Source organism: Schistocerca americana, unplaced genomic scaffold (assembly GCF_021461395.2).
Source record: "Schistocerca americana isolate TAMUIC-IGC-003095 unplaced genomic scaffold, iqSchAmer2.1 HiC_scaffold_15, whole genome shotgun sequence".
Lineage (NCBI taxonomy): Eukaryota > Metazoa > Arthropoda > Insecta > Orthoptera > Acrididae > Schistocerca > Schistocerca americana.
In genome coordinates, this window is record NW_025725583.1 from 7,701,015 (window position 1) to 7,722,608 (window position 21,594).

The window sequence follows — 21,594 nt, forward strand, 5'->3', positions numbered from 1 at the left end:
GGTAGTTGACTTACACCTTCTAGAGCACGTTGGGTGGTACAGGATACATGCGGACGTGCATTGTCCTGTTGGAACAGCAAGTTCCCTTGCTGGTCTAGGAATGGTAGAACGATGGGTTCTATGACGGTTTGGATGTACCGTGCACTATTCAGTGTCCCCTCGACGATCACCAGTGGTGTACGGCCAGTGTAGGAGATCGCTCCCCACACCATGATGCCGGGTGTTGGCCCTGTGTGCCTCGGTCGTATGCAGTCCTGATTGTGGCGCTCACCTGCACGGCGCCAAACACGCATACGACCATCATTGGCACCAAGGCAGAAGCCACTCTCATCGCTGAAGACGACACGTCTCCATTCGTCCCTCCATTCACGCCTGTCGCGACACCACTGGAGGCGGGCTGCACGATGTTGGGGCGTGAGCGGAAGACGGCCTAACGGTGTGCGGGACCATAGCCCAGCTTCATGGAGACGGTTACGAATGGTCCTCGCCGATACCCCAGGAGCAACAGTGTCCCTAATTTGCTGGGAAGTGGCGGTGCGGTCCCCTATGGCACTGCGTAGGATCCTACGGTCTTGGCGTGCATCCGTGCGTCGCTGCGGTCCGGTTCCTGGTCGACGGGCACGTGCACCTTCCGCCGACCACTGACGACTACATCGATGTACCGTGGAGACCTCACGCCCCACGTGTTGAGCAATTCGGCGGTACGCCCACCCGGCCTCCCGCATGCCCACTATACGTCCTCGCTCAAAGTCCGTCAACTGCACATACGGTTCACGTCCACGCTGTCGCGGCATTCTACCAGTGTTAAAGACTGCGATGGAGCTCCGTATGCCACGGCAAACTGGCTGACACTGACGGCGGCGGTGCACAAATGCTGCGCAGCTAGCACCATTCGACGGCCAACACCGCGGTTCCTGGTGTGTCCGCTGTGCCGTGCGTGTGATCATTGCTTGTACAGCCCTCTCGCAGTGTCCGGAGCAAGTATGGTGGGTCTGACACACCGGTGTCAATGTGTTCTTTTTTCCATTTCCAGGAGTGTATGAGGACTGACTTTAATGTGGAACACATTTGGACAGCTGCAGGCGTGAAGGATTTTTGGTGTCAAGTATTCACTGCCCTCAGTCAACATTTCCATGGTACCATATACTTTGATACTGAAAACTATAATTATTGGAAAGTTGTCTGCTTGCATTCAGTGGTGTCATGATACTCTCAAAAAGTTTAATAGTTGAAGCAAGTGATTTTTGTTACTGATAGTTCATCAGATGCGTGAAGAAATTAAAATATTACTGGGGAGGATTGTTTCCATAAACAGAATTGTGAGGCTGTGTACATATTACCCCTAATAACAGAAGGGGAAAGAAGAGTTGTCTGATTCCTTCTTACAAAAGTCTGACTGCACAATTGTAACAGCTGGCTCTGTTGTGTAAGATACATCATTGATAATACACTGCACCATTCACAGTGATGAGGACTCAAATCCTTATCTATTATGCTGATTGATCTTTTGTAGGATTTCCCAAAATTGCTGTAACTGAAAAAACCTCAAGATACTGCACATACAGACACATATCCTTTTCTTATGACATTGCTACACCATTAAAACTGAGATATTATTTATTCAACATCTAAAAGGGAGAATTAACATTTCACTGTAAATAATGTATGTATGTATAAATCTGTAGAGTTGGAAATTTGTGAATTGTTTGGTAGCTAAGTGTGGAAGGATGATAAATGTCCTAGAGCATTATAAATTGTTATGCATCATATTTACAAACCAATGCAGAAGTCTCTTTCAGTGATGGCAAAGCAAAGCAAGTTTTTTGCGGCTTGACAATAAAGTTACGTTCAGTGGAAAATTCTGGTTGGAATAGCAGCAATTGTGTGAGAAAAGATAAAACACCCATGCTGTGTACAGTACATATTCAGCTTCATGTCTGTGTGCAGTGCAGTGTAATGCCCAGAGCTTTCTCTAGATGGTGTGTAGCTATCCATACCAGTATCTGTATGCCATAAAGTTAATCTAGATAAGTGGTAGTCATCTTTCTTATACCTAGTTAGCGTTAGTAGCAAAATTATCTAACTGCCCACCAGTTCCACAGTAATGGTGATTTATAAACAAGGGAAATAACATTATTTCATAAAATTTATAAAACAGAGTTGAAGCAAGAGCATTTGTATTACCAAACAAATATCCCAGAACCTGAAACTAGTTGCTGGCTGCCTATCTAACAGTTTCTAGGGGCAAAAAAAATTGATTTTCAAATTTTTTCCTTCATTATTGAACAAATTTAAATCTTTAAAATGCTTTCATAATCTCTTCATTAAGTGGTATTTTGTTTTAATACAATAAGAGAAATATTACAGTTAAAACTGTGTTTGTCTTGAGGTAACATAACTGGCGGTGTGCAAATACCTGGACTTAATTCATCCAATGTTTGTGAATGAGAACATTTAGCAACTGCCAACAAAATTTACACACAATTTAAAATCTTAATCAAACTTTTGCTCACTGACACTTCCACAGAATTATGAAAGGATAAAAGTTTATAGCTTACTACTTTTTCACTGACATGTGGTAACACTTCAGCATCAGACACAACATTCTAATATATTACTTCTTCACTGCTGATTCTATTCACAACACTGTTTACAGACGTTACCCACATATAACACTGAATGTATTTGCAAAATTATGTCATTGTATGATGCACATTTCAGGAAATATGACTTCATGAAGTTTGAGATGAGTAAGAAACTTGTTTATGCTTAAAATGGAGTACGAATTACCCAGACCATATTCATCCTGTTTTTCACAATGGAGCACTTAGTGACTTCCAACGTACTTTAAGCATAATTTCAAACCTGTCCTAAACTTCATCATCATTTTTGTACATGCTTAATGTCAGATATTTAACACATTAACTCATTTGTAAAGTAAGCATATGTTTAAAAAAAAATTTATACGTGGGAGTTTGGTTCTTTAAAGACTCAGGGTTTTCATGCTGTAATAATAATTACTTAACAAATACTTTGTCCTATATTCAAGAACTCTGGCAGGATAAATCTTCAGAAAACAACTTACTGTTGTTAAATCTCTCTCTTTATTTGTACTTTGCTTACATAGAAGCATGAAATCTGATGAATTTGAATTTAGGTAATTAAATTATTAAAGAGATACCTGAGGCTGGTGCTGGAAAACTAAATACCGGCTATTGGCTCAGTTTTTTAAAAGGTTTGAACAAACATCTCCTCTTTCAGAAATATTCAGGCAGTTTCCTTCTTTGGTCATAATGTGGCTAATAGCACCAGAGCCAGATTCCACAACAATGAGGCAGGCATTTTTTTTATTTTTCCAAAGGTTTTCATATTTACCACAATAGAATTGATGTTTACTTTCTTCATCGTATCTAATTTCTAGGTCGTCTTCTTAACAAGTTGTATCAGCCTCTTCATCAGTGTTTGTGGTAAAAGGATTTTCCATCCAGTCTTGCACCTTCAGTTTTAAAATATGTTCAAATTTTTTTTCTGTGTCCTGTTTAACTGCATTGAGGTGGCTACTAAATATATCAATATCCTTTGGAGGTGTATCATTTTCTATAGATGATAATTTAGGAAATTGATAGAACTCTCTCTTCAATAGATGATAATGAAGTTTGTCAATACGTGCACTATTTTGGTTTCCTGTAAGAGATTTATTGGCTCCAAGAAGCTGCAAATTGACACTGTTAAATGTCTTGAAAATATCTGCCTAATAAAATGCATCATTCTTTATTGTTTTCAAATGTTGATGCAGATTGGTTTCATTATTCCACTCAAAAATTGTTGACACTGTCATATAATGTTACAAAATGATTCAAAAATGTTCCGTTTGACAGCCATCGAACTTCTGTGTGCAAAAGTAATCTAATAAAATATTCAGTGCTGTCTTGTTAAAGCTGTCTAAACGTTCTATCATATTTCGAATTGTATTTAATCCTTTTACAGCTGAGTTGTTATATTTCACAATGAATGGTAACTTGCTGTTAGATGTTTTCCTCCAAGGTCTGTGCACTATGCAACGAGTGAATAAATTATTTGATACTACTTCCTTCAAATAAACAATAAATACATGATAGCGATGTACCATTGATGGTGCTCCACCAGTAGCATGTCTTTATATTACTCAAAGGAATATTGTTCTTTATATCATATGATTCCACAGCATTAGAAGTCGACAATCATTTTGTTTTTGTAATGAGATATATTATGGATAATATTACTTCTCATAGTGCATTCTTTTCATCAAAATAATGTACATATGCCATCAATAAAGCATTATTATCTGCAGTGGTAGAGTCATACATCTGCATGGAAAATTAAGAGTTCTGAAGAATACTTAAAAGTTATTTTTCCCCAACATTAGCTGCCATTGCTATTTCTTGTGGGCAACATTTTTAAAATTTTAAGTGTTCACTGATCAGCCAAAACATTATGACCATTGCTCACTGTGATGTTAGCTGCCACCTGGTGGCATTGAGGGCACATGATATTGGGGGGGGGGGGGGGGGGGGAGTGAGTATGTAAATGGAGTATGCACAGACGGGAGCTCACCTTAGCGAACATGTCTGCAAGTGGTGAAATCCATTGAGATATGCAACTTCGTCAGACAGCATGTTGTTATTACTCAGAGCCTGTGAACAAGATCTCAAAAATGGTTAAGCTTGTTGAATGTTCACTTACTGCTGTCATGTGCATGTACAGAAAGAGGTAGATGTACAGTGAAACCACCACTACGTGATAAATGGTTGGACATCCAGGACTCTTCACAAAACATGTGGTTTGGAGGTGTGTCTGCTCTGTCTGTAAAGTAGGATAGATGATGATCTGTGGCATCTCTGCTGAAAGAACACAATGCTGGTGCGCACACAAGTGTTTTGGAGCACATTGTTCATCATACATTGTTGAACACGAGGCTCCGCAGAAGACCACCCCTCTGTGTTCACATGTTGACCCAAAATCATCATCAGTTAAGATTGCAGTGAGCAGAGACCATTGAGATTTGACCATCAATCAATGGAAATGTGTTGCCTCTTTGAGTGAATCCCATTTTTTGCTATGGTAGGTCAATGGTCACCTCCACAAACACCATCATCAATGTAAACACCGGCTTGAAACATGCAGCACAACACGGATGCAGGCTGGTGGAAGCAGTGTTATGCTATAGGAGACATTCTCCTGCACTGACATGGCACCTGTGGTAGTAATTGAAGACACACTCACAGCTGTGAAACACCTGCATCCCTTCATGCTTGATGTCTTCCCTGATGGAAATGTCATCTTTCAGTAGTATAATTTTCTGTGTCTCGGAGCCAGAACCATGTAAAGTGGTTTCAGGAGCATTATAGTGAATGCACATTGATGTCTCTGTGAGCGAATATGCCTAATTTAAATCCTGTGAAACCTATCTGGTCACTGTCGGCTGCCATCACTGTGTACACAAATCAGTGACCCGTTATTTACACGAATTACGTGACCTGTGCGTAGACATCTAATGCCACATGCCTCTGAGACAAACCTACTCACAAACTGTTGGATGCAAAATCGGTGACATGTTTTGTTCCAAAGATGGACAGACAAGCTATTAATCAGGCGATGATGTGGCTCATCAGTGATACTGATGCATCACTGTCAAGACAAGTTCTTTTAGAGAGAGTATTATTACATGACATCTTGGGTTGTCGGGTGTTCTGCCGGATATCAGCGTCGTACTTGCACGATATTTCGGTCACGTAGCTCGAGACCTTCATCAGGTGTGACCTGAGACTGCTCCTCGAGTGGACCTGGTCCAGTATTTATGCCTATGGCCTTCCCCCTCCACCAACGGCTGCAGGCACTTCCTCTGTGGTCCGCGCCCATTCCCTGTGACCTGCTGGAGCGTTGCTGCTCCATTTTCCGTCCGCTGCGCTTCTAGGTGTTCCCTCTGCGGTCCGCGCCCACCAAACCCGCTCCTGGGGGTTTCATCTACGGTCTGGGGTACCAGGCGTTCCCCCTGCGGTCCGCGCCCGCTCCCCCCGACCTGTTGGAGCGTTGCCGCTCCGTTTTTCATCTGCTGCGGCTCTGGATGTTCCCTCTGCGGTCCGCACCCACCAGTCCCACTTCTGGGTGTTCCATCTTCGGTCTGGTGCTCCTGGCAGTCCGTCAGGGGCTCGTTTACCATCTCCATGTCTCTGGTTCTTCTGTTTGTGTAGTGTTGCAGCTGGCCCCGTTGCTCCTTTAACAATTCCAGAGCTGGATCCCAGGCTCTGCTTAGCTGGTACCCTGTGTCACGATTCATAAGATCGTCAGCCATTTTAATCTCAATCGATTCTCTTATAACACTGTCCCAAAATCTGGGTGTTTGTGGTAGAATCTTGGTATCCTCATACTTCATGGCATGATCTAGTTCTAGACAGTGTTCAGCAATGGCTGACTTAGTCACCTGTCTTAATCTAGTGTGCCTCTGATGTTCTTTGCACCTGATCTCCACAGTTCTTGTCGTCTGGCCAATGTAGGACATGCCACATTGACAAGGTATATTGTAAATCCCTGGTTTTCGTAACCCCAGGTCGTCTTTGACACTCCCCAGCAGTCCCCCGATCTTGTTGGATGGACAGAAAACACACTTGATATTGTGTTTACGCAGGATCCTACTGATTCTGGCAGAAATACAGCCAGCATAGGGCAGATATGCCACCTTCCTTGCTTCATCTTGGTCTTCTTCAGGAACCTGTGGTATAGTGGCTGGTCGGAGTGCCCTCTCAATTTGTCTGTCCATGTATCCATTCTTGGAGAAAACTGTTTTGAGACGTTCTATCTCTATGGGTAGATTCTCTTGGTCTGATAGGGCATGTGCTCTGTGGACCAAAGTTTTCAGAACCCCATTCTTCTGTGCAGGGTGGTGACAACTGCTGGCCTGCAGGTATAAATCAGTGTGTGCCGAAAACCTACACGCTCACGCTCCAACAGGTCGGGGTGAGCGGGCGCGGACCGCAGGGGGAACGCCTGGTACCCCAGACCGTAGATGAAACCCCCAGGAGCGGGTTTGGTGGGCGCGGACCGCAGAGGGAACACCTAGAACCACAGCGGACGGAAAACAGAACAGCAACGCTCCAGCAGGTCACAGGGAATGGGCGCGAACCACAGAGGAAGCGCCTGCAGCCGTTGGTGGAGGGGGAAGGCCATAGGCGTAAATACTGGACCAGGTCCACTCGAGGAGCAGTCTCAGGTCGCACCTGATGAAGGTCTCGAGCTACGTGACCGAAATATCATGCAAGTACGACGCTGATATCCGGCAGAACACCCGACAACCCAAGATGTCATTAGATCGCCGGGAAAGCCTGAAGAGTTACATCAGTATTATTACAGTTTTTCTAATATTATAACTTTTACTACTTTTTTAAATTAATTGAGAAATGCAATGAGCCACAATTAATCCATTGTTGTTTCTTAAATGATGCAATAATTGTTGAATGATGTTGAAATTTTTTATACATTTCCTGAAAATATTCAGTGGGCTTGTCCTTATCATTTGAACACTTTGTAGAAAGATGTTCTCGCAAGCAGCTGGGTTTCATTGCCTCACTGGATAATGTTTCATTGTACAATAAACTCATTATTTAAAACAGTCTCTCTGAAATCCACCTCAATAGCTGCAAATGTATTCCTTTTTTTTTTTGAGACATGGGCTCATTATACTTCACAGTATTTTATTTGAAACTGCAGGCACATGTTCACTCTCACAAATCTAACTTCATACTGTGCCTTATATAGTGCTGGATTTTCTTTTACAACTGGGTACTTTGGGAGAGATGCATGAGCTATTCTGCTATTCTGAGATAATGCTTCCCCCCTCACCCTCGGTCACACTAAAGTGCCATGAGTGATACACACAGTACTTTTCGTGAAATTTACATTATTATTGGGAATTTTGTGAAAACCCAATGAAAATGGTTTTGAAACCCTTGCTGCCTACTGCCCATCATGAAAGCTGGAATGCCCACTAGTGGGACATAAGGACCAGGTTGACTACCACTGGTCTAGATAGAGGCCACTGTGTAATTCTTTGCATACATGTAGGAAATTCCACAGCATTTCCTGTTATTGTCACTGATGCTCATTTTGTGGAAATTGTCTACGTATTACAGTGTATTTACAGGTGCCGTTTTTCCAAACGTGTTCCCTGTAACTTTTAAAAAGATGCATTGTTTGCATAAATAGTGTTAGCTTTAAGATTTGATGAGTTAACAATATTCCTTTCAAACGAATGTATGGGTAAATTATCCCTTGCACACATACTAACATTATTTAAATTATAGCTCTATGACATTTTGGATCCTGTATTTCATGTGATTTGTCAGCTACAATCTTTGCATGCATCTTTTTATGTTTTGTTACATAGAATGTGCATGAAGAATATTATAAATAAAAGTATTTTTTTGATAGGTGTAGAAGAAATTCTATCATTGTAGCAATTTAAGACCCCTCCAAAAACACACACATCTGCAGCTCATGGTCTAGTGGATAGCGTTGCTGCCTCTGGATCACGGGGTCTCGGGTTTGGTTCCTGGCCAGATTGAGGATTTTTCTCTGCCTAGGGTCTGAGTGTTTGTGTTGTCCTCATCATTTCATCATGATTCGTGAAAGTGGCTAGATTGGTCTGTGTAAAGATTGGGACTTTGTACGGGCACTGATGACCACGCAGTTGAGCACCCCACAAACCAATCATCACCACCACCACCACCACCACCACCACCCTCCACAAACACAGAAATGATTTAATGTAACTTAGAAAAATCTCAACAGTTATGGATGCTACACTATGTGAACACCACATGGCAACAAATCCAAGGTGACAGTTCACATACAAAGAGCCTATGATAAAACATGCTATATTTAAAGGTATGAAATTACACTAAACTGTTAAATATTAGGGTAAATACGTTCCTGTTAATTTCAGACGTAACATACATGAATATAATTTTTAGCAACCATGCTCTTTAGCCAAAAATGTTTAAATGTTTTGGAGAAGTGTATCTGCAAAGTTTCTGAAAAAGTTATGGCTGCAGTGGGAACTATCAGGTGTTTATGGCATTATTCCATCTTATTCTCAACCATTTGATAGAATCGTACATTACTCATATTCTACCAATAGTATTAGCATTAAAAAACCAGATAAGAAATAACCAGTGTGCCTGTAAACGTCATAGTGTGCCCCTGAAAAATGTGGGAGGTGTCTGCTAAAAGGGATATATGTGCTTTGGTTTCCCCACCCCTTCCATCCCGAACGAATGTACATTTGAGGCCTGCCTGGAATGGACGAGGAAATTTCACATATATGTTTCTCGGTTCATTGCCTGCTGGGACCGTTACCAAATCAACTTCTGAAAGCCCATCAGTTTTAAATTAATCCAGTCCAAAGAAATGTGGGTCACCTATAGTGATTACCATTAGCTGCAGCAACAAGTATGTAGCGGCCATGTGCCAGATGATTAAGGTCAGAATTCGATCAGTACAGTGGAGGATTTGATGAAACTAACTGCTAGTTGTTCCATTAAGTTTCGGGTGTGCAACCGCAAGAAATCTCCTTCTTCTTCTAATATTTCGGCTGTATAATGTTCAGCCATCTTCAGAGTGAGCCGCAAGACTGCCGCTCCAGTGCTCGCTTCGTCCCTTTATACTGTTGTACCGCGCGACTGCGCATGCGGCCACAGATGCAAATGTGCCAGAGATGTTGGTCGGCGGCAGAGACGTGCATATCTATGACTTCGCAGTTGATCTTTGTTGGCATATCGATATATCATTGTGAGCTGCACTGTGACGACGTCTTTGTGAGTTTATTACAGCAAGTGCCGGATTCCAGGATTAATCAAGATTGAAACCACTGTCTCTATTAATTAAGTTCATCATCAAGCGAATTTCAATTGCCTCCTTTACTATCGAGTCCCAAAAGGATGATGTAGTTGCCAAAATTTCAATGTTGTCATACAACGTACTGTGACCATTATCAATACAGTGCTCTGCCACTGCCGACTTGTTAGGTTGTAAAAGTCGTGTGTACCTCTGGTGTTCTGTACATCTTTCTTGGACAGTACGAGTTGTTTGTCTGATGTAAGAAAGGCCACATTCACATGGAATTTTGTAAACTCCAGATTTTCGGAGCAGCAAATCATCTTTGACAGAGCCCACGAGTGCAGCTGTCTTAGGTGGAGGATGAGAAATCACTTTTACTTTGTGTCTGCCAAGAATGCATCCTATTTTTTATGAGAGTCTACCCACATATGGCAGGAAGGCCACCGATTTAAAGGTTTCTTCATCTTCTTCTGCTTTCTTTGTGGCCTCTTTCGGTTTCATTTTCAGTGCCCTCTGTATTTGTTGTGGAGAGTACCCATTGTCTTCAAAAACTCTTTGTAAGTGGAAAAGTTCATCTTGCAGACTGCTTTCGTCAGAAATAATATGCGCTCTGTGAGTCAAAGTTCGGAGAACACTCATTGTCTGGGCTGGATGGTGGCAGCTATTTGCACGTAAATACAGATCGGTGTGTGTCGGCTTCCTATACACTTCATGTCCCAAAGTGCCATCCTCTCTGCGCCGAACCAAAACATCCAAGAATGGAAGGCATCGCTCCTTTTCAATTTCCATTGTGAACTTTACTTGATCGTGGAGGAAGTTCAGATGTCTTAAGAAGTCTTGCAAGTTGTCTTCACCATGGGGCCAAACTACAAAGGTATCAACAACATACCTCCAGAATACCGTGGATTTCAAGTCAGCAGATTCAAGCGCCTTCTCCTCGAAGTCCTCCATAAATAAATTGGCCACCAGAGGGGATAAGGGACTACCCATGGCGACTCCATCCGTCTGTTCAAAAAATTCGTTGTTAAATAAGAAATATGTGGAGGTCAGAACATGTTTAAATAAAGCTGAAATCTCTTTGTCAAAACTTCTTTCAATAAGTTGTGGAGATTCTTTAAGGGGAACCTTTGTAAATAAAGCCACCACATCAAAACTAACTTAATATATCAGATGGGTTCATTTTCAATGATTTCAGTTTACTAATGAAGTCAGCAGAGTTTCTTATGTGGTGAGTACATTTTCCCACAAGAGGCCTCAACAATGATGCCAGATGTTTGGCAACGTCATAGGTCGGAGAGCCTATGTTACTCACTATGGGGCGTAGAGGAACATCTTTGTTGTGGACCTTTGGTAGACCATAAAGTCTAGGAGGCACCGGACCACTTGGTTTCAATCTCCGAACGACTTCTGGTGGAAAGGGAGAATCATTCAGAAGTGAAACAGTTTTCTTCGCCACTCGATTAGTGGGATCCCTGCTGATCTTCCGGTACATGCTATCACTCAATAAATTGTACATTTTATCATGGTATTCGTCCTGAGACAATAAAACAGTAACATTACCTTTACCTGCTGGGAGTACCACCGTCTGAGTATCCAGGCAAAGCTTGCGTAGAGCAGCCCTCTCTGCCACAGATATATTGCTCCTTTGTGGGCGAGCCTTCATAATTGCACGGCATGTTTCACGTCTTATTTCGTCAGCTGAATCAGAGGGAAGTGGTCGAACAGCTTCTTCAATGGCGCTGATAAACGAAGGCAATGGCGGAACCTGTGGCGTGGGTGCAAAATTCAGTCCCTTACTCAAAACCATCATCGTAGCATCGTCCAAATCTCTACCTGTCATATTAATAACAGGGCGTCGAATAACAGTTTCTCGCTGCGATGTCGTCTTCAGTCGACTAAATTTTGCAGTAACTGCTAGTTACTCACTGCTGAAATGAGTGACCCGTTGCTTCAGTGTCATGTTGATAAATGACTTACTGTTTCTCAGTAGTGAGACTGAGCCACAGCCACCTTCTGTGGATACTCCCATTGTGCACTCTGTGTATGTTACATCCAGTTTTTATTTATTTTAGTTAATTTTTATTTAGTTGGAAATCTGTTGGTAACACATTTGTCATAACCTTAACAGAACTTATTTTAAGATAATGAAACAGAATAAGGCACTATGAAATTAATTATGGAAAAATATTTTAAAGAATGATTGTGTAAGACAATATGAATTACGGCTGTCTACATGCAGGTGAGTACATCCTGAAGTGAAGCAAACTGAATGGGAATAATGACATAAGTGTTGGAGCTCAATGTCTCAACCTGTGTAATATGACATGGTTGTTTCTTGCAATTAAATAAAGATAATTCACATGCACTACCTTAATCTGCCGATCATAGTACAATCTCAGTCTCCAGCTGTGAAAAAAATCTTTTTTGGCAAGTGAAGGACTTCTGAAGTTTATCAAGTCAAAAGTAATCTTTGCAACAGTTTGTACCCATGGTTTTAGGTGCTGAGAGATGGTAATATACCTGTGGCAAAGTCATTTTAGTCCTCTTGATCATTGTTAAATACCATGAATGTAAAAAGAGCTGAACATGGGAATAGGGCAACAGTTCACATTGCAGTATAAATTAAAGACACACACACACACACACACACACACACACACAAACTGTTGTAACATTTGCTGTTGTAGTAGTCACATTAATCTCAAGTTTCAGGAGGGCCTGTTTTATTATATAATGAAATTAACTGAACTCCAGTGAAAATCAGGTAACAGTGCTACTGGGTTCCAAAATACCCATTGCCAGGTTAGTTGTAACCTGCCAAAACTGACACACATTTTTTGGAAAGACCAGGATGGAATAACAACAATATGAGATGATAGATTGCTACTCAACTCATAAAGGAGGTGTTGAGTTGCAGAAGACAATGAAACACAACACTAGAAAAGTTCAGCTTCAGACTTAGTCCTCTGTCAGAAGTAAAAACTTAACTTTCACGAGGGAAAGCCCCAATGTTCCCTATTACTTTTCTGGCACCATTTCTTTTCATATTACAAGGAGGATTGTAATAAGCCCACTGTCAAGTATGTTATTAATTCGAAAAAATGATAAGCTATTTATTGTTAGTTAAGAAAGTTAGGAATCTATCATAGGAGTTGTACTGATAACAAATATATTCGTCAGAATTTGTTTTATGATAAGTGTAGATACTTTTATATCACAGGTCATGCTTTAATGTCTACAATTTGACCAAGAATACCCACAAAAATAACTGATTGTTTGTTTTTTTATCTTTTAATTCAGAATATCAGAGAAAAGCTACCAGAAAATCCTGCTGAAGCTGAATTACTGACAATGGCTGAAATGGTTGCCAATGAAGAAACAGAAGGCCAACCAGAACCAGGTGGTAAAGGCCACAGTGATGATGATGTTACTGAAATTGCAAAAGGTAGGCAAAACATTCTCTTTATGTGTGCTGTTCTAGAGTGTACTGCTATTAGCATGCTTGGTTTTTCATGTCAAGCTGTAGCCTTAATCCAATAAATCATGCATGCATGGCATAAATTCCAGAAACTTTTGTTCATTTATTTCTGCCTGTGGATCCATTTTACAGTAATAACAAAATTTTCTTGCAGTCAGATACATAATTCTGAAAAATAAGTTCTTTTTGGTTATATTATGATTAAAAATGTGAAATTTTAGGAGATGAGACAGCTGCTGTTCCAACGGAGGAATCTAATCAAGTAGCAGAAAAAGAAGGTGAAGGGTCAGAAAAAAAACAAATCACCCAAAAACGGACTCGTAAATCATCAGTAACAGTACCTGAGCCTGGTGAATTTTTAGCACCCTTGCCAGTGAAATCAGGGGTTCGAGGGAAACCTGATGCCCATCTGATGCTAAAGGTAACTCACTGCTCTTTGCTTCATTCTTCATTGTTCACTGCTGAAATTAAGAGTATTGGGAACCAAATTACAGAAATAAACAATAACATAGTAACTAATTAGCAGAAGCAGAAAATGTAATAAGTTAACAATGGAAAATTTATCTCCATAAATAAACTATATTTAACTCCATGTAGAAAATATTTGTAATACCACAGTAGAAACAAGCACAAAGGTCTATAAATGGTACCAGAGATTCTTTTCTTCAGAGAAAGTGAGACTAACTAGGGACTGAGTAGGAAAACCACTCAGGAACTCGGGTAAAAAGGAACACTGTAGAATAAGGTGCAAGTGGAAAAGGAAAGGTTTAAGAACAAAAAAGAAGACCAACCAGAAAAATTATGAACAGAAAGAAAAACACAGCAACAATAATTATCAGGAAGAGGACAAGTAGAACGAGATAGAGACAACAACAAGAACAACAAAGAAAAGCAGCAGTGCAACCACACCAGGACAAATAAAAACCACAGTGGATGAAACATCCTTAAGAAAGAAAAGTAAAGTCAAATACACTCCTGGAAATTGAAATAAGAACACCGTGAATTCATTGTCCCAGGAAAGGGAAACTTTATTGACACATTCCTGGGGTCAGATACATCACATGATCACACTGAGAGAACCACAGGTACATGGACACAGGCAACAGAGCATGCACAATGTCGGCACTAGTACAGTGTATATCCACCTTTCGCAGCAATGCAGGCTGCTATTCTCCCATGGAGACGATTGTAGAGATGCTGGATGTAGTCCTGTGGAACGGCTTGCCATGCCATTTCCACCTGGCGCCTCAGTTGGACCAGCGTTCGTGCTGGACGTGCAGACCGCGTGAGACGACGCTTCATCCAGTCCCAAACATGCTCAATGGGGGACAGATCCGGAGATCTTGCTGGCCAGGGTAGTTGACTTACACCTTCTAGAGCACGTTGGGCGGCACGGGATACATGCGGACGTGCATTGTCCTGTTGGAACAGCAAGTTCCCTTGCCGGTCTAGGAATGGTAGAACGATGGGTTCGATGACGGTTTGGATGTACCGTGCACTATTCAGTGTCCCCTCGACGATCACCAGTGGTGTACGGCCAGTGTAGGAGATCGCTCCCCACACCATGATGCCGGGTGTTGGCCCTGTGTGCCTCGGTCGTATGCAGTCCTGATTGTGGCGCTCACCTGCACGGCGCCAAACATGCATACTACCATCATTGGCACCAAGGCAGAAGCCACTCTCATCGCTGAAGACGACACGTCTCCATTCGTCCCTCCATTCACGCCTGTCGCGACACCACTGGAGGCGGGCTGCACGATGTTGGGGCGTGAGCGGAAGACGGCCTAACGGTGAGCGGGACCATAGCCCAGCTTCATGGAGACGGTTGCGAATGGTCCTCGCCGATACCCCAGGAGCAACAGTGTCCCTAATTTGCTGGGAAGTGGCGGTGCGGTCCGCTATGGCACTGCGTAGGATCCTACGGTCTTGGCGTGCATCCGTGCATCGCTGCGGTCCGGTCCCAGGTCGATGGGCACGTGCACCTTCCGCCGACCACTGGCGACAACATCGATGTACTGTGGAGACCTCACGCCCCATGTGTTGAGCAATTCGGCGGTACGTCCACCCGGCCTCCCACGTGCCCACTATACGCCCTCGCTCAAAGTCCGTCAACTGCACATACGGTTCACGTCCACGCTGTCGCGGCATGCTACCAGTGTTAAAGACTGCGATGGAGCTCCGTATGCCACGGCAAACTGGCTGACACTGACGGCGGCGGTGCACAAATGCTGCGCAGCTAGCGCCATTCGACGGCCAACACCGCGGTTCCTGGTGTGTCCGCTGTGCCGTGCGTGTGATCATTGCTTGTACAGCCCTCTCGCAGTGTCCGGAGCAAGTATGGTGGGTCTGACACACCGGTGTCAATGTGTTCTTTTTTCCATTTCCAGGAGTGTATAAACAATATAATACCTGTGTAACAAGCTTGGTTTTGATGTTCTTTCGACCAAAAGGTCCTCAGAAAACTAAAAAGCTAGCAGTGGGCATATTCACAAGCCAAAATTCACACAGTGAGTCACAAACTTTTCTCTTAAGTGTTCTGGCTATTTTTGTAAATCCTCTTTAACTGTCTCATTTCTTACAAACGGTTTGCTTTGTTTTTCCAGATGAGCACTCTTTTTCCTCTTAAAGCCTCATTTTACATTTATTTGGGTTACAGATAACGTTTGAACCTGAAGTGCCAAACTTACCAGTTGTTTTTGTGCACTGCACCGATTACATACGATAGTTGTCTATATGGGACCATTAATGTCATCTGTGAAACTTGCCAGGCAATTCTGTATGTTACACCAAACATACCCTTACATAGGATAAGGCCAACTAGGAATAAAACAGTGTGGAAAAGCATCATCAGGGTAGCTTACGTGTGGTTTTTTTTTAAGTTGCACCCCCTTGACATCATGTTCAGAGTGTGTATAGCTGTTATTTTACCATCTATAATCATATGTATGATCTGAAGTTTTCCTGCAGCAATTTTATTATTAAGGCCAACTATGAACTATTGTGCAAAGATGTAAATAAAAAAGGCTACCATTGTTGTCATTCAGTGTGAGACAGCTGTGATAGATCATATAACCTCTGCAGCTATTACTATAGTGTACCCTTCTTGACATAGATATAGTATACTTGACATCTGTATAGTATAGGGAAGTGAGGAAAAAAAAAACAACCTTCACAAATGAACATGAGGGATTCATTCATAAAGCATGTTGATGAAGAGGCAAAGAAATTGCCATTTAATAATCATTTTCTACTAAGTTTTGAGTATGAAGAACATAAAAAAAATTTAAGAAGATTTAAGTATAAAATATTGGAAAGATTAATAATGGACCTTTCAGGGAGGTAAATGGTTGGGGAATAAAACATAGTTAAATTTGTTACATCATGTGGTAGTGTATGATTTGAAAACCTCTTAGAACAAATGCTAAATACTGGTTTAGATATAAAAAAGGAACTGTGAATGCAGAAGCCATTTTCAGACAGCTCAGCACATTCTTTGACCACCTGAACTCTCAATCAACAATAATTATCCGGTCGCCAAGGAGAGTGGTAACATTTCCATAAATTCTCTAAATCTCGACACTGGTACCAGTAAAAATGTATGTGTGCGTGTGCGCGTGCACGCACACTTTTGTGCGTGTGCGCGCGCACGCAAGCACACTTTTGTGCGTGTGCGCGCGCACGCAAGCACACTTTTGTGCGGGTGCGCGCGCGCACGCAAGCACACTTTTGTGCGGGTGCGCGCGCGCACGCAAGCACACTTTTGTGCGGGTGCGCGCGCGCACGCAAGCACACTTTTGTGCGGGTGCGCGCGCGCACGCAAGCACACTTTTGTGCGGGTGCGCGCGCGCACGCAAGCACACTTTTGTGCGGGTGCGCGCGCGCACGCAAGCACACTTTTGTGCGGGTGCGCGCGCGCACGCAAGCACACTTTTGTGCGGGTGCGCGCGCGCACGCAAGCACACTTTTGTGCGGGTGCGCGCGCGCACGCAAGCACACTTTTGTGCGGGTGCGCGCGCGCACGCAAGCACACTTTTGTGCGGGTGCGCGCGCGCACGCAAGCACACTTTTGTGGGGGTGCGCGCGCGCACGCAAGCACACTTTTGTGCGGGTGCGCGCGCGCACGCAAGCACACTTGTGTGCGTGTGCGTGCTTACTCAGCTTTCCTTGCTACAGTACAGTATTTCACATCTGTTCAAATGTGTACAGGGTACTTTCTAGTAGAATTAGATAATACAAAAGTTAAGACCTCTAGCATGTACTGGCAGAATTACATCAAATTAAGAAAAACTTAATATTAGAACCAATTCCTGTTTTCCTGCAGCAGTTGCCTCAATCATCCTCAAAGTTGTCAACTATCCCAGACTCAGGAAAACAATTCATAGACTGTAATTAAATCACTGATATGACCAAACTATAAATTTTCACACTTGGGACAAGATTTGCTTCAACGGTTAGGATATCCTATAAGAAATTTTTGACTACTAGCTTCGTGTCACAGCAACTATGATTAACATAAAACATACCATGGGCTATCTTTGATTGGACTGTGGGCAGAAACTGGGAGGTAGACCTGTGGTTTAGGGTAGCATCTTTGACGAATAATCAAAATGTCCTGAGTCCGAGGTTCGAACCTCACCACTACTTAAATTTTGATTAAAAATCGTCAGCAATGACAGCCAAAGACTTCCAGTATAAGAAGTCACACTCGTTCAGCCAATGGCTTTGTCAAAGAGAGTGGAGGAGTGGACAGAGGTTCACAACACTCCCTAGCCCTTGAGGTGGGAAACTGGCACTGAAAGGTAGAAGAATCAGCAATGATCAACGGCATGAGGATGCAGAAGGTAATGCATCCATCGGACATGTAGCAAAAGATTTTGTGCTAGACCCGTTCAGATCTCCAGGAGGGAACTGCCAATGAGGAGGTGACCATGAGAAAAACATTAAATAATCAACAAAAGGGTAATGTTCTACAAATCTAGGTATGGAATCTCAGAAATATGAATATGATACGGAAGCAAGAAAATTTGAAGAGGGAAATGCTAAGGCTCAGTCTAGATATAATTGGGGTCAGTGAAGTGAAAGGGAAAAAACACAAGGATTTCTGGGCAGACAAGTGTAGGATGATAGATACAGCAGCGAGATTCATTAGGAGTAGGAAGAATGGGCAGAGAGTGAGTTACTGTGAATAGTTCAATGATTGGGTTGTTCTTATCAGAATTGACAGCAAACCAGTACTGGCAACAATAGTTCAGGTACACTTGCTAACAGCACAAGCAAAAGATGGAGAGAGAGGGGAAGTATGAGGACAGTGAATGGATAATTCAGCACATAAAGGGATATAAAAATCTAATAGTCATGTGGGATTGGAATGTGGTTGTAGGGGAGGAGTAGAAGAAAGAGTTATGGGAGAATATGGACTTGGTAGTAGGAATGAGAGAGGAGCAAGAATAATTGAGTTTTGCAATAAATTTCAGATAGTTATAGCGAATACTCTGAAGAACGAATAGAGGAAGGTGTATACTTAGAAAGGCCAAAAATATGGGAAAATTCTAGTAAGATTACATCGTGGTCGGGCATATATTCCAAAATCAGATATTTGATTGTAAGGCATACCCAAGAGCAGATACAGACTCAGATCACAATTTAGTAATGATGAAGAGTAGGCTGATGTTAAAGAGACTTGGCAGGAAGGATCAGTGTGCAAAGAAGTGTGAGACACAGAAGTTCTAAGGAATGAAAAGATACACTTGAAGTTCTCTGAGGCTACAGATACTGCAATAATTAATAGGTCAATCAATAGTTCAGCTGAAGAGAAATGGATGTTTCTAAAAAGGGCAGTTGCAGAAGTTGGAGAGAAAACCACAGGCAAGGGAAAATCAGGAATACAGAAATGCAAGTCACTTAGGAATGAAATCAATGGGAAGTGCAGGGAAGCTAAGGCAAAATGGCTACATGAAAAATGTGAAGAACTTGAAAAAGAAATGATTGTCAGGAGGACTGATTCAGCTTGCAGAGAAGTCAAAACAACCTTTGGTGAAATTAGAAGCAATGGCTGTAACGTTAAGAGTACAATGGAAATTCCACTGTTAAATGCAGAGGAGAGAGATCAGGTAGATGGACAGTGTGTATTGAAGGCCTCTGGGAGGAAGAGGACTTGACTGATGGTGTGATGGGAAAGGAAATGGGACTTGACAGGGAAGAGAGATGGGATCCAGTATCGGAAGCAGAATTTATAAGTGCTTTGGACGATTTAAGATCAAATAAGGCAGAAGGTATAGATAACATTCCATTACAATTTCTAAAATCATTGGGGGAAGTGGCAACCAAATGACTATTCACATTGCTGTTTAGAATCTGAGAGACTGGTGACATACAGTCAGACTTTTGGGAAAACATCATCGTATTATATTGTATTGTATTTTTTATTGGTCCTGTTGTCTACATAGCAGCTTATGCATAAGACATTGGACAAGTCAAGATATAAATATACAGGCTGGAAGTCATTTCAAGGCATACATATTTAAGGTTACAATAATACACTTTACACGTAAGTATTTATATAACACATTTCATAAATTTAAATATTCTTCAATGGAGTAAAAACAGTGATGCTGTAAATATGACTTTAGAGATTTTCCAAATGTATTGACCTCAGTGATAGCTTTTATGTTTTCAGGAAGTTTGTTATAAAGCTTAACTCCCATGTGAAAAGTACCTTTTTGGCACAGTGCTGTGCTGATTTGAGTCACATGTAAGTTTCTGTTTTGCCTGGTAAACTGCTCATGTATATCACAGTTTTTTTTGCAATCTCCGGTCCTTGCCTATTACATTTAATTTAAAGAACAAAAGAGTTACCATAATGTATACACATGGTAATGGAGGAATAGCAGATTTCTTAAACAGGGGTTTACAAGAGTCTCTAGGCTTGCACCCAAACAAGATTCTAATGGCCCTTTTTTGTAGTTTAAAAGTGCATTTAGCTGTTTTAGAGTTTCCCCAGAAGGTGACACCATATCTAAAACGAGAATGAAAGTACGCATGATACGCATTCAAAACTGTTTCTCACTACAGCATGATTTTAATGAACAAAGAAGAAAACATGTTTTGCTCATTTCTGCATTGAGATATTCAATATGCGTATTCCATCTGATGTTTCTCTGCAGCCAAAGTCCTAAGAATTTGGTTTCAGTATTGTTACCAACTGGTTCGTCATTGATAGAGACTGATGGGATAAACATGTCCTTGTTAAGAACATTTTGGAATTTTAGAGCAATGGTTTTCTTACTGTTTATTACAAGCTGATTACTCTGTGCCCAGCTGCTAAGTTGTTTTGTGACCATGATTACTGTCTGCTGTAACTGTTCATCGTCGTCTCTGTGCATCAACATTTAAGCTTAAATCATTTATGTACAGAAGAAACAGAAGGGGTCCCAATACTGATCCTTGGGGTACACCACATTTAATTTGTTTATAGTCAGATAAGTGATTTGATACAGTTTTTAGTTCAATATTTGTGTGCTTGATGCACGCTGCCTGCATACGATTAGTCAGGAAGGAACTGATCCACTTGTTGGACAGACCTCGAATACCATATCTTTCTAGCTTTGATAGCAGAATTTTATGGTCCACCATGTCAAAAGCTTTTGACAAGTCAATAAAGACTCCTATTGTTTCCTGTTTTTTGTCCATCAGGTTTAGGATGGAATTTATGCACTCATAGACAGCAGTTGTCGTTGACCTCTTATTTCTGAATCCATGTTGTTCATTACATACGATGCTGTTTTTATTTATAAATTTCATAAGTTTCTCATACATAACTTTTTCCAGTACTTTAGAGATGCAGGAGGAAATTGTGACGGGTCTGTAGTTATTTACATTGTCTTTATCCCCTTTTTTATATACAGGAATAACTTTTGATGTTTTCAACACATCAGGGAAAGTGCCTGTCTGAAGTGAGCAGTCGCATAAGTGTGTGAGTACTTGAATTAGGTTTGATGCACTCTTCTTTAACATTTTTGCAGGTATACCATCAATAACTGCCGATTTGGAATTTTTTAGTCCTTTTATTGCTTTAGCTACTTCCTCTTGTGAAACAGAACTGATGTACATTGATCCTCTACATGCACTTATTTTATATTCATTTGCCTGGGTGCTCTTTACGTTTGATTGTAACATATTATCAGCAACACCTGTGAAAAAGTTGTTAAATGTGTTGGCTACTTCTAAGGGGTTTGTTACCTTTTTAT

General features: G+C 41.7%; 1 protein-coding gene across 1 annotated transcript in view; it reads left to right on the forward strand.

Annotated features, from left to right (window-relative positions):
* Nucleotides 1-21,594, forward strand: part of LOC124569463 — a 184,562-nt gene that overhangs the window by 108,922 nt on the left and 54,046 nt on the right. Inside the window, 2 exon segments of the mRNA XM_047131073.1 lie at nt 13,171-13,315; nt 13,570-13,769. Coding sequence (XP_046987029.1) covers nt 13,171-13,315; nt 13,570-13,769 — 345 coding nt within the window.